Here is a 26,723-nt window from a genome sequence, read left to right on the forward strand (position 1 = left end):
TGTTTTCTTATTGACAAAAGCCTCCAAAGACCTAGGGGTAGTTTTAGAAGTGAATATAAGCCATTCAGTCCCATTTAGTAGAAGCAAACACACAGCATTTCAGTGGAAAAGGCCCAATATATAATGTGTTTCATTTCCCAATAGTGTTTTGGGGAGAGATAAAAGACAAACAATCTAACACTTATTGCTATAATTACGTTTTTGCACTCATGATTGACCGTTGACCGAGCAACAAGTTAAGAATACAAAAAAACCTTGTAACAGAATTGAAAATATGCAACTACAGGTACTAGAAACAATCTTGACTTAAAATATCCTGAACTGGTTCACTGAGAGAGTAAATAGATAGTTAAGCATTTCACAGCGTTCCATGTCGTACTATACAACATTAATATTGACATCCTTGTTTATCATTTCATGGGCGGTATAATTATGACAACATAGAGATAGGATATGGAAACACAGATCAGACACATGCTGCAATGCTGATGCTGATTCTTCAATAACAAATTAATCTTTTAAGATTACTGTGCTTCTTAGAGGAATTGTGAATAAATGTACTTTCCGACAGACTGGCCATCCACGTCCCAAATCAGTTCATAAAAACTGCTCCCCCTACCACAGGAATATTTTCAAGGGGTCAAAGGTTATAAAGAGCTATAATATTTATTAATGATCTATGTTATATTTTATTTATTTTAATTTACATATTTAAATCTATATTCCAGTTTCTTTATGACATAGTATAAACTTAAGACATACAAAAATATTTGGCAATAATCAATGAGAGAAGTTACTCATGGCACACTTATAGATCGGCAGTCACTAAACCATCAGTGAATGGTTTGGATGTGTAGACTAATGCATGTCGATTTTGAGGAATGTGGTAACGGCTTGAAGTTCCTATATAGATTAAGGGGTCATACACTGAACGTACGATATGCTAGTTTATGGTAATGTAAACATAAAGTAAAGTGAGAGGTTGCTATGTCAATAAATAGTCAACTGCGACTACTGTAAATCAATGTATACTGATTATTTTGTGTGCGGTTCACAACTGCATGCGTGACTCATTTGGTACCAATGAATCATTTGGCTACTGTCTTAAATTGGTCGCTTGTAAGCAGTTATTGTGCGTACGTCAACTGCTCTACCTTCTGTTTCCCTTCATGTGCTAGCTACTGATATATTTTATGTTTCAAAGGTTTTGGTCTTTTTAAGAATGCAAGGCATTAACAACTGTGCATGTACAGCTAGGTACATTTAGTGCAATGGATTGGTCTTTATCTAGAATGCTGTTAAGTCTACATATGGCTGCTATCCTAAAAAATGGCAGTTTATGATCATTTCCTTTGTTGCTGAATCAGTGCTTTGTTGCTTTTCTGAGTTTGTTTCTTTGTAACATGCAATTGTGAACATACCACACTTGATCAATGTGCTTGCTATAAGGGGAATGTGGAACGTTGTTTGGTACCAAACCAATGTTCAGGAAATCTATGGATCAGATATCCCATGAGGACACTGCCCTTAGCAGTGTGTTTAGTCCTAGTCTATCATGTATGATAAAAAAAACCTCAGCGGAGGTGTGTAACGTGTTAAATGTACCCATATATCATGATGTTCTAAGCTTCAAGGGTGGAAATCAAAGGAAAGTTATACTACTTCTATTTCAATGCTCGGTGAAATGTTTCCCATAAACATCCAATAGCATCCAATAATGTTCCCCATCTCATCGAGGTTTAATTGTCGTTTTGATCATCCGATCAATAAAGCAGCTTTTACTTGTATCGCCACATCAGTTAATCATACTCCAAGTATCAGATAAAACAACTAATAAACAAGCTATCAAGAATCCACAAGAAACACCTCAATATTGCAGGTCAAAGTTCAATATTGCACAGGCAAACAAGCACAGTCTCACACCCATATCAAAATAAATAATAAAATATGGGCTATGATGTACATGATAGTATTTAATGACAGTGCATATATGTCCTTACCACTATAGTCTCTTTTGAAACACATTGCACCCAAAAGTAAATATATCTTAAATAAATACATCTTAAATATATCTTAATATCTTTCAAACTCAAAATAAATATCAAATGGACTCTACTGAAAATATGTCACATTGTTGCAATGTTTCACGGAGGTTTACTACGTCCTTTCCATATCTTTGTGTCTTATTTTCAACATCTAGTTCCTGTTTCACAATATCACAAAAAATGAAAAGGTATGTTTCAGTTGTGCACATTAAAGTGGTTTGATGTGTTTAAGGGTTGCGAGAATGTTCCTGAAATCCAAGGTCAATGTTAGAACAGGCAAATGATATCAAAGGCAGTGTGATTTCTCTCGTAAAAAGGACATGGATTCAACATCTAACATCTGACTTATTGATCTACAGTAACATGATACACTTCAATGCCATTTTCGTATTGTGTTCTATCTTTTTGGCTAATTGTCCACGAATTCACTTATGCATACCACTTTCCCAAAACACATTTTCTACGAGCAAAACATAAAACCTGTGACAGATGGAACAAAGAAGGCATTTGTTACTACAGGATACATGAAGCAAGAATGACACTTGAACTGTGGGCTTTTAAACGTTTGTTTAAAACGTTACAATAATAATAACTATTGTAACAAATTGTGACAACAGTCCTATTTGCATTAGCAAACATTTGTGCTTTAAATGTGGAATGTTTGAACAAAAGTGCTGTTCTAAAATGTACATGGCGAACAATGTGGGCTGAACAAATTTCAACATTGTCAGAAATGGAGATTTGAAGGATTGATTTGAGCAGCCGTTTATGATTGATTGAGATAGAACGGCTAGAAAGAATGTTTTAAAGGGAAAAAGCTCAACAGATCACTTTTGTCAACAGTCTCATTCAAACCATAATGAAAAGTAAACCTGGAATGTTCTAAAACCTATAAAATGGCAGTTATTTTGTACATAAAATAAACACAAGACCTTGGAAGGTATGAACATGAGGAGAGGCCTTGGTTTAACTGAATGTTTTGGTTTACCCATTAAGTCAAAAATGGTTCAAATCAAGGTATGACGTATCATTTATGACTGACGTTCTCCCATAGCAATGTAGACTCATGTAGATGGGAAGTGAGCTGAGCTTATCAGAGAAATTGGTGTGAATATGGATTGGATGGCTAGTGGTCATTTCTATTACGGGCTATAGGCATGGCTCATAAACTAGACCCCATGTCCCTACCCCATAACCCCAGTAATCTGTCTTCATTTTGGGGACCTGCATCTAAACTACCTCCTCAACCCTCATAAACACATACACTCAGTGATTAAGATTGCACTGAACAAGGATTCAAGTTGGAACAGCTTCTGTTGGTCTAGGGGCAGAGTTTGGTTGCACTTCCCTTTCTCTACCAACTCACAGCCTATTCATAGGGATCAATGTTAAGCATCGGCAGCACAATTCCACAGATCTTAGTAGTATAGAGATGTGTCTATCTAAACAGTACATCCAATATCAGGCAATCCACAATATTTACAGCTTAGTAGATCTGTGCAGCATCTGCATTGAACTCATTCCTGTGAATAGGCTCTGACTTCAATGGGGCGTACAGGGCAGAGTTTAGGGGTTTCTTGGACAACTTGTTGTTCACAGTGTGGCTTACTCATTCTGACCCCCCATGTCGCCCCCTAGGGGTGTGGCCACACTATTGCAGCACCTGGCCCCGCGTCTCCGGCAGCTTGAACGCCAGGAAGCTGCCCGCTGCAAGCGCCCCGGAGGCGAACAGGATGGGCACAGCCTTGGTAATGCCCACGAAGGAGGTGAAGATGCTGATGCCCAACACGGCTGCCAGCTTACAGAGGGCATTTAGAAAGCCAAACGCTGTGCATCTGGGAGGAGAGAGGAAGATCAGTCAGTTCCCTAATGACCTCTATTCAAACAGTCTCAGATTGAACTCATAATGTAACACCTACAGGAGGACTGTTCAGCCAGATGGGCAGCACTACTACCCTTTCTGAAATTGGAAAATAATATTTAATCATGGTCCGATATTATTAAGCAAAAAGGCTTGAGGGGGTGTGGTAAATTGGCCATTTACAGCAAACCCCCGAGGTACCTTATTGCTATTATAAACTGGTTACCGACGTAATTAGAGCAGTACAAATAAATGTTTTGTCATACCCATGGTATACGGTCTGATATACCACGGCTGTCAGCCAATCAGCATTCAGGGCTCGAACCCCGTTGATAATAATGAACAGCCAGTCTGCTATGATGAGATCTCAGAGTTTTGAAATGGCCAGAAATGTTTCAGTCAACCCAGTTTACTGGGATATACAGATTATTATTTATTTTTTAGTATATGGTGGTTGAGGCAGTGCAGTGTTCACTCAGCCATGGGGTGGCAGTAAGGATTCCCACCCAGTTTCAAGCTCCACTACCACCAATGCTCTTACACAGTACTACAACCTCCATTTTCCTCCATCTAGTGTAACCAATCACATCAAGGCACCACTTTTGCCAGTACACCCTGGAAGCTACAACCTTCCACAAAGCCAAGGTTTTGGTGTGGCTCTCTGGTTGGCGTTTCCTACCTCTTGTCAGAGGGGTAAAGCTCCACCGTCAGCACGTCCAGGGCATTCCAGGAGGCGATGCTGATGCCCCCGAACAGACAGAGCAGAGCGATCATGGCTGACTCGCTGTTGCCAAACGACAGGAAGAAACAGCTGACACAAGAGATCACACTGGAGCCCGCTGAAGAGTGAGAGGAGAGGAGGGAAAGAGATGAGGAGGGAGGGAAAGGGAGGGAGATATAGGGTAAGGAGGGGTCAAGAGAGAGAGAGAGAGAGAGAGAGAGAAGAAGAAGAGATGGAAAATGAGTGAATCTATGAATATGTCATCTAATATACCTGCTATTCTTGCTGAATCCATTTTGGCCATTGTGAGACAGAACATTCTGCCCAATCTACCATAGATTAAGCAGACTACATTTTGTTTTCTTAAGGTTGCTGATCTCTATGTGTCGAAGACATGCACCAACAGTACAGTGCAAAATCAGATGACACCCTTGTAGCCGTGACGACACTGTCGCCTCTCCTCGCTCTATTACCCAGCATCCTCAGCCGTCCGATCTTGTCCATGAGCAGCGCCGACACGATGTTGCCGGGCAACACGGCCAGGGTGCCCAGGAAGCTGACAAAGTATATCATGTAGGCACTGTTCTCGTCGCTGAAGTCGCTAAGCATGCAGCCCTCCTTGTTGTGCAGGAAGGTGCTGTTGACCAGTTTGCTGTTGATCAGCCTGTACTTGAACAGATCTGTTGGGGAGAGGGGGGGGGGGGGGGGGGGGGGGGGGGTGTTATTGACGAGAATTGTGGTTAATTCGATTCAATGTAGGGATAGACTTTAATGCATTCTGTACTGCTGGTATCTCTAATGTCAGCTGAGATCAGCTGAGATGATGGTATTGTGCTCATATGAGATATATGAACACAATACCATAAACTACAGTCATTCTAATGGATGAATGACAGAACATGAACTGGGGCGTAAGGTTCGCATATATAGGGCCTATTCAATGAGTTACAAAATAAAATACATTCATAATACTGAATTCTTTATTGGCGTTGTACATGAGAGACCGGTGTGTCCATACTGTCCAAGCCTAACCTCTGACCTCCAACCTCTAGGTTTTGCTCTGCTGTACTTCTCAGTATAAATCCATCATGTGGTTGGTCCCATAGTGGGTTAACATCCTACACTATGGCAACAATCTAGCAGCTTCTAGCTCTTAGTGGGAAAGAACAGAGGGATTAAGCATTAAAGCAGTAGTAGTGAAATGGCTTTTTAATTCAAATGCAAATGAGTAGCTCCTGCATGGCATTGATAGCAGCAGAGTGATTGCTTGACTAGCCTAATGACGGACAAACACCTAACAGAACGAGAGGGAGGCGTTTAGATCGTCACTATTGTACTGCTCTGATAACGTCTTGAGAGAGACAGAGAAAGAGAGAGCGAGAGAGACTAAGCCATTGTGGGCTTGTGTTTGGCTGATAATAGGTTTCCATCGTTGTAATGCCAGAGATAAAATTGGATTCTGCCGATGGATCGAGAGGACTTCAAGCTCATCAATATTGCCCATCTTTTGTCATCAGCCATACAGATGAATCATCTTCTTGTGCAGGCTGCCTTTGTTTTGGAAAAATCTATCATTCAGTTTGAGATGACTGACAGTTATGTAATTTGCAGGCTGAAGTAAAATAGCATTGGGGCTGTGTTGCTAGGATACCTCTCTCTGTCTGCATTGCCTCATTATGTTACAGGGCCATGGAGTAGAGTGATGGTAATTGAGCCATTTTGTCTTGTATGAAGAATATAATTGGAGCTGATTCTCTGCTCTGTTTCTGGCTCTGTTTCTGTAAGAGAGGTTTAACACCTTAGCAAGAAATGCATAAGACCTATATGAACAATATAAGACATGTTTATCTCCTTAGACAACAATATGGCATACAATTGTATTTTATCTGTCAATCAAACACAGAAGCCACTAACACAATTGAGATTACAGTACTTAGATGAGTTAATGAAGGGGAAACCCCTTATAAGCAAAACAAGACATTCACAACTTATAAACACTGATACAACACTCATCAGCAGAGAGTTGAAAACAACCGACCTGTGTTGTAGAAGAGGGTGGCGATGAAGGTGCAGTTCTTGAAGAAGGTGTTGCTGGAGGTGATGTCTTCAAAGTAGCACTCCTCAAACAGAGAATCCTCGAACACCATGGACTTCATCTTCAGATTCATAAACCTGTCAGAGACAGAGATACAGAGGGGGAGAGGGAGATAATCAGGGAGAGAGAGAGAGAGAGAGAGAGAGAGAGAGAGAGAGAGAGAGAGAGAGAGAAAGAGAGAGGGAGAGAGAGGGGAAGAGAGAGAGAGAGAGAGAGATAAAGAGTTTGTTTTAACATCAGAATGACTGACTGACCCTTGACCTGTATGAATGGCTTGGTACCCTGCTGTGTTCGCTGGTGAGGGAAGAGGGAAAGGGGGACCTACTTGTTGTTGAAGTACTCTCCGTTGCGGTGCACCTGGTTTTCCAGGGTGAAGTTGAAGGTGACGTGCTCCACCTTCTCCTTGATGAAGACCTTGGTGCGCGAGGAGTACTCCTGCTTCTGGAGATACTTGATCATGTCAGGGAACCACACCGTCAGCCCATAGTAACTGAGGGAGAGAAGGGAGATGGATGTTAAGACAGACGTAGGGATCATGATGATCAACTTAACATAATCCACTTAGAAGGGATAGGACACTAATTACATCATCAATATCAGTAATATCAAACTACATTTTCACTTGAGTCAGACACAATCAAATCAAAGTTTATTGGTCACGTACACACATATGCAGGTGTTATAGCAGGTGCAGTGAAATGCTTATGTTTCTAGCTCCAACAATGCAGCAGAATGCCTCGCAAATACAATACTAATACACAAATAATAAAAAAATCGAAACAAGAAGTTAAGTTAGTTTATTATACCTGTAGTTCATTCTATGCGAACATGACTTTGGCTGTAAATGACCTGAAAAAAGTTTTGGGAGCGTGACTTTACCTGAACGACATAGAGAACCACACAGCCATCATCATGAGAGTGGTGCGGCGGTACTCAGGAGAGAATATGGCCAGGAAGTTGCTCCACACCTACAGGGAGGTTCACACACACACACACACACACACACACACACACACACACACACACACACACACACACACACACACACGCAAACAATATATCTCAAAGGAAATCTCTCTACAATCTACAACAGCAATAAATAAACATAAAGTTCCACGTTCCACACAAGCCAACAGTAAACACAGCTAGTGAACATAGCTAGTAAACACAGCTAGTAAACATAGCTAGTAAACACAGCTAGTAAACACAGCTAGTGAACACAGCTAGTGAACATAGCTAGTAAACACAGCTAGTAAACACAGCTAGTAAACACAGCTAGTGAACACAGCTAGTAAACACAGCTAGTGAACATAGCTAGTAAACACAGCTAGTAAACACAGCTAGTAAACACAGCTAGTGAACATAGCTAGTAAACACAGCTAGTGAACATAGCTAGTAAACACAGCTAGTAAACACAGCTAGTAAACACAGCTAGTAAACACAGCTAGTGAACATAGCTAGTAAACACAGCTAGTAAACATAGCTAGTAAACACAGCTAGTAAACACAGCTAGTAAACATAGCTAGTAAACACAGCTAGTAAACATAGCTAGTAAACACAGCTAGTAAACACAGCTAGTAAACACAGCTAGTGAACACAGCTAGTAAACATAGCTAGTAAACACAGCTAGTAAACACAGCTAGTAAACACAGCTAGTGAACACAGCTAGTGAACATAGCTAGTAAACACAGCTAGTAAACATAGCTAGTAAACATATCTAGTAAACACAGCTAGTAAACACAGCTAGTAAACATAGCTAGGTAATCTCTGCACACAGGCACTTTATAAACAACGGGGGCTCATATACAAACAATCGTTCCAGTCTCTCATTCTGTAGTTAAGAGCATATAAACATGAACCTTCTCTGTTCTCTTTGATAGTAATAGCAGTGGTGATTGTCTATCAGAGAGGTATGTGAGACTATAGTAGCCTAGCGGTTAGAGCATTGGGCCAGTCACAGAAAGGTCGCTGGTTTGAATACCTGAGCCAACAAGGTGAAAAATCTGTCGATCTGCCCTTGATCAAGGTGCTTAACCCTAATTTCCTCCAGGGGAGCTGGACTACTACGGCTGACCCTGTAAACCAACACATTTCACTGCATCTATCTGGTGTATGTGACAATAAAACATGTTTTTTTTGTTATACAGATACTATTTAGTTTAGCTAGAACATAGCACATTTTTGTTAGACCAATGATGAGCATTCAAACTGTAGAAGAAGAAGAAGAAGAAGAAGGAAGGATAATCCTCCCATTCTTGTTAAACTATTCACTCAATTTAGCCCCAGTTGACCAAAGATCCTTAGGAGAGCAAGTGAAACATTACAATCATCTCTGAACAGGTGAAGGTAGAGTATGTTACCTGGTTGAACAGGTTAAGGTAGAGTATGTTACCTGGTTGAACAGGTTAAGGTAAAGTATGTTACCTGGTTAAACAGGTTATTAAGGTAGAGTATGTTACCTGGTTGAACAGGTTATTAAGGTAGAGTATGTTACCTGGTTGAACAGGTTAAGGTAGAGTATGTTACCTGGTTGAACAGGTTATTAAGGTAGAGTATGTTACCTGGTTGAACAGGTTATTAAGGTAGAGTATGTTACCTGGTTGAACAGGTTAAGGTAGAGTATGTTACCTGGTTGAACAGGTTAAGGTAGAGTATGTTACCTGGTTGAACAGGTTATTAAGGTAGAGTATGTTACCTGGTTGAACAGGTTAAGGTAGAGTATGTTACCTGGTTGAACAGGTTAAGGTAGAGTATGTTACCTGGTTGAACAGGTTAAGGTAGAGTATGTTACCTGGTTGAACAGGTTAAGGTAGAGTATGTTACCTGGTTGAACAGGTTATTAAGGTAGAGTATGTTACCTGGTTGAACAGGTTAAGGTAGAGTATGTTACCTGGTTGAACAGGTTAAGGTAGAGTATGTTACCTGGTTGAACAGGTTAAGGTAGAGTATGTTACCTGGTTGAACAGGTTATTGAGGTAGAGTATGTTACCTGGTTGAACAGGTTAAGGTAGAGTATGTTACCTGGTTGAACAGGTTAAGGTAGAGTATGTTACCTGGTTGAACAGGTTATTAAGGTAGAGTATGTTACCTGGTTGAACAGGTCAGCCAGCCTCATCCTCCATCTCTGGTGCCAGGCGGTGCCCTCTCCCATGTCCACCAGCTCATCCATCTGCTTAACTGTCTTGATGGTGGTCACCTAGGGGCAACAACACAACTCAGTCACACTAACTTCCTTAACATAATTACTCCCTAAACAAGTTTTTCAAAGATTAATTCAGAGCTTAATTCATCCTCAAATAACTAATAAATTCAAGCTAATTCAAGCTAATTCATGCATTACTGTAAATGTATGAGACAGGCTGTGATTGCTCAGAGGCGGGATTTGCTAGATGATTCATGAATATAAAAATGTCCCCTCATTTCTTTTCTCTGAATAAAAGACTGCTTCACTTCACAGACTAGATGTGTCTGATCTGGGTTTTATAGTAGTTTAGGATGGATGTACTGTGTGTGCATGTGTGTGTGTGTGTGTGTGGGGGGGGGGGGTGTGTGTGTGTGTGTGTGTGTGTGTGTGTGTGTGTGTGTGTGTGTGTGTGTGTGTGTGTGTGTCACTCACAGAGAAGACCCTCTCTGGGTAGCCCTTCGCCCTCATGTTGGTGTCATGGACCTGCTTCAGAATCATCCAAGCCTCATCGTGTTTCCCATTCTACAACAGACAAGACAGACACATTTGTCTAATGAATAGCTAAATAAATAGGAACTCATTATTGTATATTTGTCAGGATAATCAGGATCCCAGCAGCTGTATATTGAAAGTAGCTACTGTAGGTGTCATGATATTCAAACACAGCAGTAAGTCCCAAGTTAAACCCAAGATGATAAACGATGCCTTGGGTAGCTACTATGATTTTTTGTTATATTTTCATTGGTGGTTGGTGGACTGACCTCCAGGAAGAAGCGTGGGCTCTCGGGCATTGTGGTGAGGGCAGAGATGGCTGCCACAGAGGGGAAGGCACACACTAACACAAAGACACGCCAGCTGTGGAATTGGTACGCAGAGCCCATCTGGAAACTCCAGCCTGGGACAGGGACATACAGAGGTTGAAGAACTATGGTGCAAGGGTCATACCAGAGAGCAGTACACAGGACGATAAGCATATGCATCCATGTTTGATAGGAGCATAACAAAGAATGTAATGATTGTTTCTGTGTGTATAAACAGTGTGCATTCAATTGTATTTAAATGTACAGAATGTGTAATATTTGCTTGGAAACCAAATTTCACTCTGGGGTGGTAGAAATGAACCGACGAACATTGACCGACGAACAACCCCCCAACCGACTCACTGATTTGTTGATTGATTCATTGAGTTATTGACTGGTAGGTTGATTGGTTCATTGACATTTCTCACCATAGTGGGGGATGATGGCCCAGGCCATGGCAGAGGCGTAGATGCCACCGATCATCCAGAACATGCAGAGCCAGCTGAGGTGCTCTCCTCTCTTCTCCTGGGCCAGGAACTCAGAATAGTAGGAGAACACGATGGGGATGGAGCCACCGATGCTGCAGAGAGAGAGAGAGAGAGAGAGAGAGGGAGACAGAGAGAGGGATAAAGCGGGAGGAGAGAGAGAGAGAGAGAGAGAGAGAGAGAGAAATAGAGACAGAAAGAAAGAGAGGTAATAAAGTCTCTTCAGGCTATTAAGCCAGTTAAATAATCTGTGCCAGCACAATAACATTGTCAACATCAATAATAGATAGGCTTCATACACATTTCATCCAGTTGATTTAACCAAGCTGGGATCGCTTTCAGACTTCCAGCTTTGGGAGTCATTGTGGGGCACATTAATTTTGGCATAATTTACAGTCGGCACTAGTATTTATAGCCAAGTTGTTCTCAGAGGAGAAGGGGTGTGTGACACAGCGTGCTTCCTTACCCCACACCGGAGAGCAGACGGCATAAAAGGAAGGAGCTGTATCCTTGAACGAAGGAGGAGAAGAAGGCAAACACACTGTTGATGGAGAGGGAGATGAGGAGGGTCTGTCGCCGTCCAATCCGGTCGGCCAGGCCGCCCCACAGGAAGGCCCCCACCATCATCCCCAGGTACACAATAAGACCTGAAAGAGGGAGAGAGAGAGAAGGGGTGGGGAAGTGGGAAGGAGAACAAGGGAGAGAGAGAGAAAGAGGAGAAAAGGTGAGAGGGAATATAGGGATGGAGGGGGAGAGAGGAGGTTATTAATACCTATTAGGGTTATTATAAAAAAGGGTTCCAAAATGGTTATTTCGCTGTCCCCATAGGAGAACCCTTTTTGGTTCCAGGTAGAACTATTTTGGGGTCCACGTAGAACCCTCTGCGTAAAGGGATCTACATGGAACTCAAAGAGGTTCTACCTAAAAATAAAAGTGTTCTACCCGGAACGAAAAATGGTTTTTCAAAGGGTTCTCCTATGGGGACAGCCGAAGAACCCCTTTAGATTCTAGATAGCACCTATTTTTCTAAAAGTGTATGGATCATAGAAATAGAATGGATGGAACGGGCGTCCCTATTCAAGTCAATGATGGTGTAATGGGTGGACAGCCATTGTGAGTGTACCCATAGGAGCAAATCAGGAAGTAAATTACATTTACAAAAATGAGCCACATCAGTTAGCATCATGTGAATGAACATTCTAAACTCAGAAAAAAAAGAAAGAGAAGAAACATCTTCTCACTGTCAAATGCGTTTGTTTCCCAGCAAACTTAACATGTGTAAATATCTGTATGAACATAACAAGATTCAACAACTGAGACATAAACTGAACAAGTTCCACAGACATGTGACTAACAGAAATGGAATAATGTGTCCCTGAACAAAGGGATGGTCAAAATCAAAAGTAACAGTCAGTCTCTGGTGTGGCCACCAGCTGCATTAAGTACTGCAGTGCATCTCCTCCTCATGGACTGCACCAGATTTGCCAGTTCTTGCTGTGAGATGTTACCCCACTCTTCCACCAAGGCACCTGCAAGTTCCCGGACATTTCTGGGGGGAATGACCCTAGTCCTCACCCTCTGATCCAACAGGTCCCAGACGTGCTCAATGGGATTGAGATCCGGGCTCTTCGTTGGCCATGGCAGAACACTGGCATTCCTGTCTTGCAGGAAATCAAGCATAGAACGAGCAGTATGGCTGGTGACATTGTCATGCTGGAGGGTCATGTCAGGATGAGCCTGCAGGAAGGGTACCACATGAGGGAGGAGGATGTCTTCCCTTCAACGCACAGTGTTGAGATTGCCTGCAATGACAACAAGCTCAGTCCAATGATGCTGTGACACACCGCCCCAGACCATGACAGACCCTCCACCTCCAAATCGATCCCGTTCCAGAGTACAGGCCTCGGTGTAATGCTCATTCCTTCGACGATAAATGCGAATCCGACCATCATCCCCGGTGAGACAAAACCGCGACTCATCAGTGAAGAGCACTTTTTGCCAATCCTGTCTGGTCCAGCGACAGTGGGTTGGTGCCCATAGGCAATGTTGTTGCCGGTGATGTCTGGTGAGGACCTGCCTTACAACAGGCCTACAAGCCCTCAATCCAGCCTCTTTTAGCCTAGAGTCAGTAGAAAGGCCTCTTTAGTGTCCTAAGTTTTCATAACTGTGACCTTAATTGCCTACCGTCTGTAAGCTGTTAGTGTCTTAACAACCATTCCACGGGTGCATGTTCATTAATTGTTTATGGTTCATTGAACAATCATGGGAAACAGTGTTAAAACCCTTTATAATGAAGATCTGTGAAGTTATTTGGATTATTACGAATTATCTTTGAAAGACAGGGTCCTGAAAAAGGGACTTTTCTTTTTTTGCTCAGTTTACATTACCATGGAAATGATTGCATCACAATACCAGGTAGCCATTGAGAGTGTACCCATGAGTTTGCCAGGCAAATTGCCAGGGTTAGAGGTTCCAAGCATGTTCCTTTCATTGTATTTTATAGTATGGATCAATACATTCATTGACATTTCATTCAGTTTAGCTCTTGATAGAGTTCCAGGCAATCCTTAATCTAGCTAACTAGACAGTCTCATCGGACAGATACACAATTGCTTCTTCTACCACAAAAATGTATTAAAGAATGTTGTATACTTTAACATTATTACACATCAGGGGACATATGTGTCAAGTGTCTCAGAATACAGGTGTAGGATCTTAATTTGATCGCCCCGTTGCAGGAGAACTTTGCAGGGGGGAAAAACACGTAGATTAGAATTTCATTTTCCACTTTAAAAGACTTTCAGACTTGATTTTCCCTTAATTAAAATCTATCAACCCCTACAAAATGTGCATTCATTATAATCCACATAATAATTCACATTTCCTGTTGTGGCAGGATGCTACAGAAAACGGGTTCAAATTAAGATCCTACACCTGAATGGGTGTTTCATCTATATAGAGTTATAATCTATATTTTTTGCAGCTGTTTATATACCACCACAGTCAGAAGCTGGCACTAAGACAGCATTGAATGAGCTGTATTCCGCCATAAGCAAACAAGAAAACGCTCACCCAGAGGCGGCGATCCTAGTAGCCGGGGACTTTAATGCAGGGAAACTTAAATCAGTTTTACCAAATTTCTATCAGCATGTTAAATGTGCAACCAGGGGGAAAAGAACTCCGGACCACCTATACTCCACATACAGAGATGCATACAAAGCTCTCCCTCACCCTCCATTTGGCAAATCTGACCATAATTCCATCCTCCTGATTCCTGCTTACAAGCAAAAATTAAAGCAGGAAGTACCAGTGACTAGATCAATAAAAATAAGTGGTCAGATGAAGCAGAAGCTAAGCTACAGAACTGTTTTGCTATCACAGACTGGAATATGTTCCGGGATTCCTCCGATGGCATTGAGGAGAACACCACATCAGTCATTGGCTTGACACAACAGTGGTAGGCCTGATCACCGACAACAACGAGACAGCCTATAGCGAGGAGGTCAGAGACCTGGCCGTGTGGTGCCATGACACCAACCTCTCCCTCAGCGTGATCAAGACAAAGGAGATGATTGTGGACTACAGGAAAAAGAGGACTGAGCACGCCCCCATTCTCATCGACGGGGCTGCAGTGGAGCAGGTTGAGAGCTTCAAGTTCCTTGGTGTCCACATCACCAACAAACTAACATGGTCCAAGCACCCCATGACAGTTGTGAAGCGCGCACGACAAAAACCTATTCCCCCTAAGGAGACTGAAAAGATTTGGCATGGGTCCTCAGATCCTCAAAAGGTTCTACAGCTGCACCATCGAGAGCGGTTGCATCACTGCCTGGTATGGCAACTGCTCGGCCTCCGACCACAAGGCACTACAGAGGGTAATGCTAACGGCACAGTCGGGCCCAGTTCCTGCCATCCAGGACCTCTATTCCAGGCGGTGTCAGAGGAAGGCCCTAAAAATTGTCAAAGACTCCAGCCACGCTAGTCATAGACTGTTCTCTCTGCTACCGCACGGCCAGTGGTACCGGAGCGCCAAGTCTAGGTCCAAGAAGCTTTTAAACAGCTTCTTCCCCCAAGACATAAGACTCCTGAACATCTAGTCAAATGGCTACCCAGACTACTTGCAGTGCCCCCCCCCCCTCTTTACACCACTGCTACTCTCTGTTGTCATCTATGCATAGTCACTTTAATAACTCTAACTACATGTATATACTACCTAAAATAACCAGTGCTCCCGCACATTGACTCTGTTTCGGTACCCCCCTGTACAGTCGTGGCCAAAATGTTTGAGTATGACACAAATATTAATTTCCACAAAGTTTGCTGCTTCAGTGTCTTTAGATATTTTTGTCAGATGTCACCATGGAATACTGAAGGAATAATTACAAGCATTTCATAAGTGTCAAAGGCTTTTATTGACAACTACATGAAGTTGATGCAAAGAGTCAATATTTGCAGTGTTGACCCTTATTTTTCAAGACCTCTGCAATCCGCCCTGGCATGCTGTCAATTAACTTCTGGGCCACATCCTGACTGATGGCAGCACATTCTTGCAAAATCAATGCTTGGAGTTTGTCAGAATTTGTGGGGTTTTGTTTGTCCACCTGCCTCTTGAGGATTGACCACAAGTTCTCAATGGGATTAAGGTCTGGGGAGTTTTCTGGCCATGGACTCAAAATATCGATGTTTTGTTCCCCGAGCCACTTAGTTATCACTTTTGCCTTATGGCAAGGTGCTCCCTCATGCTGGAAAAGGCATTGTTCATCACCAAACTGTTCCTGGATGGTTGGGAGAAGTTGCTCTCGGAGGATGTGTTGGTACCATTCTTTATTCATGGCTGTGTTCTTAGGCAAAATTGTGAGTGAGCCCACTCCCTTGGCTGAGAAGCAACCCCACACATGAATGGTCTCAGGATTCTTTACTGTTGGCATGACACAGGACTGATGGTAGCTCTCACCTTGTCTTCTACGGACAAGCTTTTTTCCGGATGCCCCAAACAATCGGAAAAAGGGGATTCATCAGAGAAAATGACTTTACCCCAGTCCTCAGCAGTCCAATCCCTGTACCTTTTGCAGAATATCAGTCTGTCCCTGATGTTTTTCCTGGAGATAAGTGGCTTCTTTGCTGCCCTTCTTGACACCTGGCCACCCTCCAAAAGTCTTCGCCTTACTGTGCGTGCAGATGCACTTACACCTGCCTGCTGCCATTCCTGAGCAAGCTCTGTACTGGTGGTGCCCCGATCCCGCAGCTGAATCTACTTTAGGAGACGGTCCTGGCGCTTGCTGGACTTTATAGGGCGCCCTGAAGCCTTTTTCACAACAATTGAACCGCTCTCCTTGAAGTTCATGATGATCCGATAAATGTTTGATTTAGGTGCAATCTTACTGGCAGCAATATCCTTGCCTGTGAAGCCCTTTTTGTTCAAAGCAATGATGACGGCACGTGTTTCCTTGCAGGCAACCATGGATGATAGAGGAAGAACAATGATTGCAAACATCACCCTCCTTTTGAAGCTTCCAGTCTGTTATTCGAACTCAATCAGCATGACAGAGTGATCTCCAGCCTTGTCCTTGTCAACACTTACACCTGTGTTAACAAGAGAATCACTGACATGATGTCAGCTGGTCCTTTTTGTGGCAGGGCTGAAATGCAGTGGAAATGTTTTTTGGGGGGTTCAGTTCATTTGCATGGCAAAGAGGGACTTTTCAATTAATTGCAATTCATCTGATCACTCTTCATAACATTCTGGAGTATTTGCAAATTGCCATCATACAAACTGAGGCAGCAGACTTTGTGAAAATTAATATTTGTGTCATTCTCTAAACTTTTGGCCTGCACAGTACCAGTCAAAAGTTTGGACACAACTACTCATTCCAGGGTTTTTCTTTATGTTTATTATTTTCTACAGTGAAGACATCAAAACTATGAAATAACACATATGGAATAATTTAGAAATTAAAGAAGTGTTAAACAAATCAAAATATATGTAACCACCCTGTAACTTGATGAAAGCGTTGCACACTGGCATTCTCTCAACTAGCTTTTTATAAAACATGTATTTAACCTTTATTTAACTAGGCTAGTCAGTTAAAGAACAAATTCTTATTTACAATGACGGCCTACCAAAAGGAAAAAGGCCTGCTAGGACAGGGGCATGGGATTAAAAATAAATACAATAAGAGAGACAACACAACAAGAGAGACAACACAATACTACATAAAGAGAGACCGAAGACAACAACATAGCAAGAAAGCAACACATGACAACACAGCATGGTAGCAACACAACATAACAACAACATGTTAGCAACACAATATGGTAGCAGCACAAAACATGGTACAAACATTATTTGGCGCAGACAACAGCACAAAGGGCAAGAAGGTAGAGGCAACAATACATCACACAAAGCAGCCACAACTGTCAGTAAGAGTTTCCATGATTGAGTCTTCGAATGAAGAGATTGAGATAAAACTGTCGAATTTGAGTGTTTGTTGCAGCTCGTTCCAGTCGCTAGCTGCAGCGAACTGAAAAGAGGAGCGACCCAGGGATTTGTGTGCTTTGGGGACCTTTAACAGAATGTGACTGGCAGAACGGGTGTTGTATGTGGAGGATGAGGGCTGCAGTAGATATCTCAGATAGGGGGGAGTGAGGTCAAAGAGGGTTTTATAAATAAGCATCAACCAGTGGGTCTTGCGACAGGTATACAGAGATTACCAGTTTACAGAGGAGTATAGAGTGCAGTGATGTGTCCTATAAGGAGCATTGGTGGCAAATCTGATGGCCGAATGGTAAAGAATATCTAGCCGCTCGAGAGCACCCTTACCTGCTAAATTATGTCTCCGTAATCTAGCATGGGTAGGATGGTCAGCTGAATCAGGGTTAGTTTCAGCTTCATGTGGTAGTCACCTGGAATGCATTTCAATTAACAGGTGTGCCTTGTTAAAAGTTAATTTGTTGAATTTCTTTCCTTCCAAATAAATGCTTCACAGCGTTCAAGTAACAGACACATCTCACACCTGTTCAGAGGAGACTGCGTGAATCAGTCCTCCATGGTTGAATTTCTGCAAAGAAACCACTACTAAAGGACACCAATGAGATAAAGAGACTTGTTTCGGCCAAGAAACATGAGCAATGGACATTAGACCGGTAGAAATCTGTCCTTTGGTCTGATGAATCCAAATCTGAGATTTTTGATTCCAACCTCCGTGGCTTTGTGAAATGCAGAGTAGGTGAACGGATGATCTCCGCATGTGTGGTTCCCACCGTGAAGCATAGAGGAGGAGGTGTGATGGTGTGTGGGTGCTTTTTTGGTGACACTGTCTGTGATTTATTTAGAATTCAAGGCACACTTAACGAGCATGGCTACCACAGCAATCTGCAGCAATACACCATCCCATCTGTTTTGCAGTTAGTGGGACTATCCTTTGTTTTTCAACAGGACAATGACCCAACACACCTCCAGGCTGTGTAAGGGCTATTTGACCAAGAAGGAGAGTGATGGAGTGCTGCATCAGATGATCTGGCCTCCACAATCACCCGACCTCAACCCAACTGAGATGATTTGGGATGAGTTGGACCGCGGAGTGAAGGAAAAGCCACCAACAAGTGCTCAGCATATGTGGGAACTCCTTCAAGACTGTTGGAAAAGCATTCCTCATGAAGCTGGTTGAGAGAATGCCAAGAGTGTGCAAAGCTGTCATCAAGGCAAAGGGTGGCTACTTTGAAGAATCTAAAATCTAAAGTATATTTTAATTTGTTTAACACTTTTTTGGTTACTACATGATTCCATGTGTTATTTCATAGTTGTAATGTCTTCACTATTATCCTATAATGGAGAAAATAGTAAATGAAATCCCTTGAATGAGTAGGTGTTCCCAAACTTTTGACTGGTACTGTATATAAAAAAATGTATTTGAAGACATCCACACACACTCCTACAGTATATTATTAACACAAACAAATCCAATGTAAGTCACTGGTGAGTGAGATCTGCTAAAGGATTCTCCTTCTTTTTACATTTTAGTCATTTAGCAGATGCTCTCATCCAGAGCAACTTGCAGGAGCAATTAGGGCTAAGTGCCTTGCTCAAGGGCACCTGGACAGATTTTTCACCTAGTCATCTACGGGATTCGAACCAGCAACCTGTTTGGTAACTGGCCCAACATTCTTAACCGCATTCTCACAAGCACAATTTGTACACACATACCACAGACATCAATTCAGACCCACTTGTGTGTACTGTATGTCTGTCGTATGTGTGTATACCACAGACATACAGTCTCAAGTTCTTTTTATACCTCAGTGGTGTAAATACACCATCACGATGACTCACACACACCGACCACACTATGGGCCCATTCACACAGATAAGTCAACAAGCCCATAAGGGGTACAAGGGATCTATAATATCAGCTGTGCTAATCCATCACTAAGGCTAGGAAGCGAATTAGTGTTGGAGCTCAGGTGAATGCAGGGTCAGTGTAGGCTAACGTTGAAATAGCGATTTCATGGTACCAAGTCTAACAGTACAGAAGCACTGTGTTGTTGGTGAGTCAGAGACCTGTGTGATGTTGGGTGTCCCACCGCCTTCCCCTTCAGCTGTGTGTGTGTGTGTGTGTGTGTGTGTGTGTGTGTGTGTATGTGTGTGTGTGTGTTTGTGTGTGTGTGAGTGTTGAACAATGCCTAGATGGGTCTGAAGGTGACTTTCTTCCTCGTGCTAGGAGGTGTGTACGAGACCTCTCTATCTCTGTTTGTGCAGCGACGGTGTAGAGAGGCAGCTGTCAACGCCGTTGTGTGTCCCCCGCCTTAACAATAGGCCTGAGCGGCAGGAGGGAGCTGGTGATGATGACTGAGCTTGAAAGCCATCGCCGCAATGCAGTATCAGTGGCAGCCAGTGGCCTGGGTGGCTGTGCCTCTCTCCCTCTCTTCCCTGGCCTATAGGGGGAGCAGAGCTCTGCCAGGGGAGCTGTCTGTGGTGCTGATCCTCAATCTACCCTAGCACTCACTGTATTGCTCAATGCTTCCCAAATGGTACCCTACTTCCTGTATAGTGCACTTATTTTGACCAGGGCCCATAGGGCTTTGGTCATAGAGCTCTGGTCAAAAGTAGCCTCAATCTCTAAATCTGTATTTCTGTCGTCAAGTTAGCCACCAAGGCTATCGCAGCCACAGTCAGCAGCACATCCCAGGGACTGGCCGGAATGCAATAGCCCAGACACAGTCAGCAGCACATCCCAGGGACTGGCCGGAATGCAATAGCCCAGCCACAGTCAGCAGCACATCCCAGGGACTGGCTGGAATGCAATAGCCCAGCCACAGTCAGCAGCACATCCCAGGGACTGGCCGGAATGCAATAGCCCAGCCACAGAGGAAATCACATAGGGTGTGATAAATGCTTTATCTTTTAATGTTGTTCCTGGTGAATTGAGTCAGTCTGACACGGCCTGAGAAATACATCTACAGGCCTTTTATTACCAATACAGCGGGAGAATATTAAAAACGCCAACAGGTCTAAAAATAGAAGATCTGACAAAATAAATGATTTGCAATGTTAAAATAATGGTTGCCAATGGTAACTGTATAAAATATCCACACTCACAAAAAAAAATGCTATAGTTGAGAAGATATTCACAGATGGCTTGTGAATTCTGCCATGATACCCCTTCCATACTTCATATTAGGCATTTTACAAATTGTGGCATATTGGCTACGGATCCCATGATGAAACATACAGTAGCCTAAAGTAGCACTCATAAACATTGCTAATGTTTATTTTTCATTGATGCATAATTGAGTGAGTTTATTACGATATTAATTCTGTAGTGCCGACTTGCATCCAATGGTGGTGGTCTGTTATCATTCTGCCAACTCTGAGTGCTGTTGTTAACCAAAGTTGAATCTGTTTACTGTACCCAAGAGGATCACGGAAACAGTAGGGGAGACTCCCATGGGAGGCAGTTAGAGAGAGAGATGGGAGAGAGAGAGAGCCAGAGAGAGAGAGAGAGGTAGGAGGAGCCTTCCAGACAGCTGAGCTCCACATGATTCAAAAGAGAAAATAGGATGTGGGGAGGGGAGAGGAGGAGAAGAGAGAGAGAGTGATGAGAGGAGTGAGTCCACAATCTGTGAGCTGCAGCGTGGTGAGGCTCACTGGGGCTGCAGGGCTATGGAGGAGTGTGTTATGTGTATGTGTGTGTGTGTGTGTGTGTGTGTGTGTGTGTGTGTGTGTGTGTGTGTGTGTGTGTGTGTGTGTGTGTGTGTGTGTGTGTGGGCGTGTGTGCGCGCACGTGTGTGTGTGGGAAGGGGGGTTAAGGGGGCACTATTAATAGCTCCTTTCTGCGAGAGCGTACAGGGCTTTTTGAGTGAGCCAGGGGCAGAGGATCCTTCATAGAGTAGAGAGCATTGTGCCAGTTGATTTAGTTGACCATCACCATTACAGTCAAAATGCTACTGCTCTCACAAATTCTGTCCCCTCGTGTAAAAAAGCAGTATAAATCTATCATGGTGTTACTGTTTCTTTGCAAAAGCTAAAATGCTTCCTACTTTGCTGTACATTGTTAAAATACTGATGTTGCACACTGAACATAGGACATTCTGTTCCCTAAAATATAAAAAATGCTAATATAATACTACCAATGCTAAGATTGTTTTCTAATACACTACTATATCCATCATGCATCACTAAATGCTATCATGACTCTACCCTTGCTAAAAAGCTCTACACCAATTGCTAATATGCTCACACACTGCCTTCACAGTCCCTTAAATGCTAACCATGTTCCTCCTTGCTTTGCTGAGTAAAACAGACACACCTCTGCTCTGCTGTCACGGTCCAGCCCTTTTTTAAATTATCCCTCTCTCCCTCCTTCCATCTCTCCCACCCTTCCGTTGATATGCTAAGCAGTGCCATGTTGTCTAAAGGCCAAGGAGACGCCGGGAGAGAAAGGTTCTCTTTGCCCTCAGGGCTACCAGCCGAGCTATCTGAAAACAAGAGACAAGCACACAATGAAAAGACCAAAGGAGACAATGTGAATTTTCCCAAGGTTATGGCTATGTTAACATCCACCTTGAAAACATAACCACGGTAAAGAGAAAAGGAACCACGACTAACGGTCTGAATATAACCACACTGTCAACAAGACACAATGGTATCATTTTAGAAAATGGAGTCTTGATATTGTATGTCAGTAGAAAGGAAGTGTATCTGCTCAACTGTGTTAAATCTGTCTGACAGTGAAATCTTACAGCTACATCTCCAGCAGTTCCCCAGAAATCTCTTGCTGAGCGGCAGACAGTACTGCCGTAAAATGGCAACCAGAGATTCTCCATTTGCGTTCTGTACAGAGAAATGTAACAATGCATCTGTAGCCATGCACCTTTCTGTCTTTCGTGAAAAAAATGGATGTTCCAAGCACAGTGTCACGATTTCCAAATTCACCTCTTGGACTAATGTGGATACTTACCGCTGCTGGATGGGCGCAGCAGGGGGGAATATATTATGGTCATTGCCGCACACACACACACAGACACACACATACACTGTGTGGTTCCGCCAGAGTGCGTCAGGTTAAAGAGACTGGCTCCTTGACAACACTAACAGCGGTCTATTCTGACTACTAATACAATGGCAGGCAGGGAGGAGGGAACAGCGAGGACACTAGGACCCATGGGCGGCACCGTGGCATACACGAGTGAAGCACTCCAGCATGAGTCAGGCATGTTGTGTAACAGGGGAGAGACCAAGGGCCTTGTTTCCATACTGGCTCCCCCAACACAGCACGTACAGAGACCCAGTGAGGAACATAGAGAGAGAGAGCTTGAGAGATACACATGCAAGCCAGTCGTCAGCCAGAGACCACACATACAGTTCACACAGACACAAACACAAACATATACGCCTGCCAGAGCACATGTGGGGGAGTGTCACTGCTGGGTCCATACCTACACACCCATTACATACGAAAGCATGCACACATGTCATATGTCGACTAGAAAACAACCCACACACGCATGACTGAATGTCAAATGAGTCATCTCTATGTCAGTGTTATGTGGAGTGTATATGATCATTCACTGAATTAATCTAAATATGAGCGAAAACTGCCATTGACAAAATAATCAATATGGATCAGTATGACTTTTGGCCGAACAACAAGAGAGGGGAACGTAATGGTGATGGAGAGAGGTTGTTTGAGTCCATTCTCAATTCTGCTCTGCTATAAAAACATGATACCCCTTTGAACACGCCATTCAATACGCTGACCTCACTCCCCACATCAAACAAAAAGCAACAAGACAAACAAAACAAATCGATAAAAAACAACATGCATAACACATGGCCTGCCAGTATAAATACAGAATGAGTTGAATGTGTTAGGACCATAGCCCTCGTTCATTGTGTCCTTGCTGAATGGCCAAAGACAGATGGCATGGAATGGACATTGTCCCCCAGCAAGGGAAATGGTCACGTGAGTAACTTCACACAGCACACACCATTCTCTTAATGGGCCTATGCTATGGTCTCCAGTGTGCAGTATAATCTGCTATAAAACACCTGAACCAAAGCATGTATAGGATTTGGCTTGGATTTCAGAGACGGTTTGAGAATTAAAGGGGGCGTTCAGTAGTTACATGGGCAGTGAATCCTAAAGGCCTTTAGCTACTGTAACTTCATATAAAGTGTGTTAAAATAATAAGAGTATGGGGAAAATGTGGCATGGGGAACATTTTATATTAAAGGGATACTTCAGGATTTTGGCAATGCGGCCCTTTATCTACTTCCCCAGCATAAGATTAATTTCTGGATAGCATTTTTATGTCTCATTTTTTCAAAATGTACTTTATTTAACTAGACAAGTCAGTTTAGAACAAATTCTTATTTACAATGATGGCCTGCCTCAGCCAAACCCGGACAACGCTGGGACAATTGTGCGCCGCCCTATGGGAATCCCAATCACGGCCGGATGTGATACAGCCTGGAATCAAACCAGGGACTGTAGTGACGCCTCTTGCACTGAGATGCAATGCCCTAGACCTCTGCGCCACCCGGGAGCCCAGTATGAAGGACGTTAGAGGTAGTTTCTCGAGCTAATGCTAACTAGTGGTAGCGCAATGATACTATATAATACTAGCATGCATGCCTCATTGCCAAAATCCTGAAGTATCCCTTGAATAGGCCACCTCTTTGAACTCAAGCTTGCTTTTGTAGGGAATAAAGAGAAGCAGACAAAAACTGATGAAGAGAGTGAGAGGGCTAAATAGAGTGAGGGAAAACGAGAGTGAGAGGGAAAAAGAGAGTGAGAGGGAAAAAGAGAGAGGGAAAAAGAGAGAGAGGGCTAAATAGAGTGAGAGGGAAAAAGAGAGTGAGAGGGAAAAAGAGAGTGAGAGGGAAAAAGAGAGAGGGAAAAAGAGAGAGAGGGCTAAAGAGCGAATAAACAAGCAGGGAAAGAGGAATAAGGGAACCGGAATAGAGAGAGAGTAACACAGTTAGAATAATCGATAGCAGGCTGGCCATTAGAACCATCTTACCCAACATGCCCTTGCTTTCCTCTGACAGACACATGTCCTTCTCTGCGCTGGGCAGCACAAAGCCCACCACGAAGATCTCCACACCGTCTGCCATGAGGGCCAGCCCCAGAACAAAGTACAGCGTCCACTGGAACTTCCCATGGCCACACTCCTGCAGGATGGTCTCGTACTGCTGGGCCAGCTCCTCCTGATCCTTCCTCCTCTCCGCCTCGAACTGGGCCAGGTCCCTGATCTGAGCTTGGGGGGCCATCCCGTCCACCGGACCCGTTTTGCCGGACTCCGCCCGGGGGATCCCCTGGTACTCTCCCTCGTAGATCTCATCGTCTTCGTCGTGACCTTCCGTGGAGTCGCTGTGGCCGCCTTCGTCGTCGTTGGCCCGGCTGTCATTGCGGTAGTAGCCGTCGCCATCTTGGCTCTGCTGCACGGGGTAGTCGTCATCCTCGTCCTCTTCCTCGAAGCGCTTGTATGAGCGCTTGGTGTACTCGTCGGCCATTTTGTCCACACTGCGGCCCACCTTCTTGCCCGCCTGCTTCTTCACCACCTTGGCGATGTCTTTGGCACCGCGGATGAAGTCCTGACGTCCGTCTTGTCCGTAGCCGTCGTCCATCTTGGCTCTGGCGGTGAGGTTGGTTGCTGCTAGGAACGCGAGATATCAGGAGTGGCACAAGGGCATGGGTGTGCACTGGGGATCTCTGCGGATCTGGAATTCAGCGCCACGGACAGCTCCTTTATCAGCTACAGATAGAATATCTTCCTCCAAATTGAGACCTGGAATGAAAGAGGAGATTGTGTTAGAACGGCACCTCCAACACTGTGGACAGACACTACGCAGCATCAACTGTCCATCGCAGTTCTCACTCATTCTCACTCCAACTTCCAATCAAGAAATACAAACTATGGTGTTTACATACGGTTGGAATTTTCATGAGTATACACCTGCGTCTGTACATGACAGCTGGCCGGTGGCACCTTAATTGGGAGGACGGGCTCATAGTAATGGCTTGAGGGGAATAAATGGAATTGTATCGAACACGTTTGACACCATTCCATTTCCTCCATCCCAGCCATTATTATGATCCGTCCTGCCTCCTGTGCTGCACGTGCCACAGAAAGCCAAACTCAAGTGAAGTCAGTAACCGCATGGAGGTTCTCAGTACCTGTATTCATGATTCTCAACAAATGGCCTTATTCCTATGGCTGAGCCCATTCAGCCCACCTGATCTGACCCAATGTAATGTCCTTAATAAGTGGAAATGACAGCTTTAATTAGAAAATGACAGAAGAGCACCTGTTCTAACTCAGTGGCCTGCATTGATTGAGCACCAGTTATCTCATAGCTCTCTCCCAGCCCGTCCTCAAGTCACAGCATGGCATTTCTAATGGCTCTCGGCTTGAATCAAACCTTCAAGGGAACATTTTTTTAAACCTTTATTTTACTAGGCAGGTCAGTTACGAACAAATTCTTATTTTCAATGACAGCCTAGGAACAGCGGGTTCAGGGACAGAACGACAGATTTGTACCTTGTCAGCTAAGGGATTTGAACTTGCAACCTTCCAGTTGCTAGTCCACCACTCTAACCACTAGGCTACATACATCAACACTGAAGGTTAGGAGCAGTTAGGAGCACTGCAATTACATTTGTTCCCAGGAAGTCTATAAAGAGACATTAGTATTTCCTGTCTGACAATCTGGAGAATGGGGTGATATAAGCCTACATGTCTAGCAGATGAATGGATTAATATGATGAGCTACTGTAGGCAATTAGGTAACACTACCAGTTTCTTTTGGGAGGTAGCTTAGTCCTTCAGCTATATCAACTTAAAAATCATCTTGTGTTATTTGGTGAACTGATGTGACGTGGCAATAATGTTTTCTAAGTTTGCCTAGTGTGTGTCTAGTGTGTGTCTAGTGTGGTCTAGTGTGGTCTAGTGTGTGTCTAGTGTGTGTCTAGTGTGTGTCTAGTGTGGTCTAGTGTGGTCTAGTGAGTGACTAGTATGTGTCTAGTGAGTG

At 43.5% G+C, this 26,723-nt stretch overlaps 1 protein-coding gene across 2 annotated transcripts in view; it reads right to left on the reverse strand.

Annotated features, from left to right (window-relative positions):
* Nucleotides 1-752: 752 nt before the first annotated feature.
* LOC139392638 (synaptic vesicle glycoprotein 2A-like) overlaps nucleotides 753-26,723 on the reverse strand; it is a 48,145-nt gene continuing 22,174 nt past the window's right edge. For both annotated transcript variants that reach the window (XM_071140763.1, XM_071140772.1), the window contains exons 2-13: nucleotides 24,713-25,480; nucleotides 11,658-11,838; nucleotides 11,135-11,286; nucleotides 10,668-10,801; nucleotides 10,339-10,428; nucleotides 9,811-9,918; nucleotides 7,602-7,690; nucleotides 7,048-7,212; nucleotides 6,666-6,799; nucleotides 5,101-5,307; nucleotides 4,586-4,745; nucleotides 753-3,880 (exon numbers count right to left, since the gene is read on the reverse strand). In XM_071140763.1, the coding sequence (XP_070996864.1) occupies nucleotides 3,697-3,880; nucleotides 4,586-4,745; nucleotides 5,101-5,307; nucleotides 6,666-6,799; nucleotides 7,048-7,212; nucleotides 7,602-7,690; nucleotides 9,811-9,918; nucleotides 10,339-10,428; nucleotides 10,668-10,801; nucleotides 11,135-11,286; nucleotides 11,658-11,838; nucleotides 24,713-25,319 (2,211 nt within the window). In that variant the 5' untranslated portion in view covers nucleotides 25,320-25,480 and the 3' untranslated portion in view covers nucleotides 753-3,696. The remainder of the gene's footprint in view (nucleotides 3,881-4,585; nucleotides 4,746-5,100; nucleotides 5,308-6,665; nucleotides 6,800-7,047; nucleotides 7,213-7,601; nucleotides 7,691-9,810; nucleotides 9,919-10,338; nucleotides 10,429-10,667; nucleotides 10,802-11,134; nucleotides 11,287-11,657; nucleotides 11,839-24,712; nucleotides 25,481-26,723) is intronic.

The sequence above is a fragment of the Oncorhynchus clarkii genome, chromosome 3 (genome assembly GCF_045791955.1).
Source record: "Oncorhynchus clarkii lewisi isolate Uvic-CL-2024 chromosome 3, UVic_Ocla_1.0, whole genome shotgun sequence".
Taxonomy (NCBI): Eukaryota; Metazoa; Chordata; class Actinopteri; order Salmoniformes; family Salmonidae; genus Oncorhynchus; species Oncorhynchus clarkii.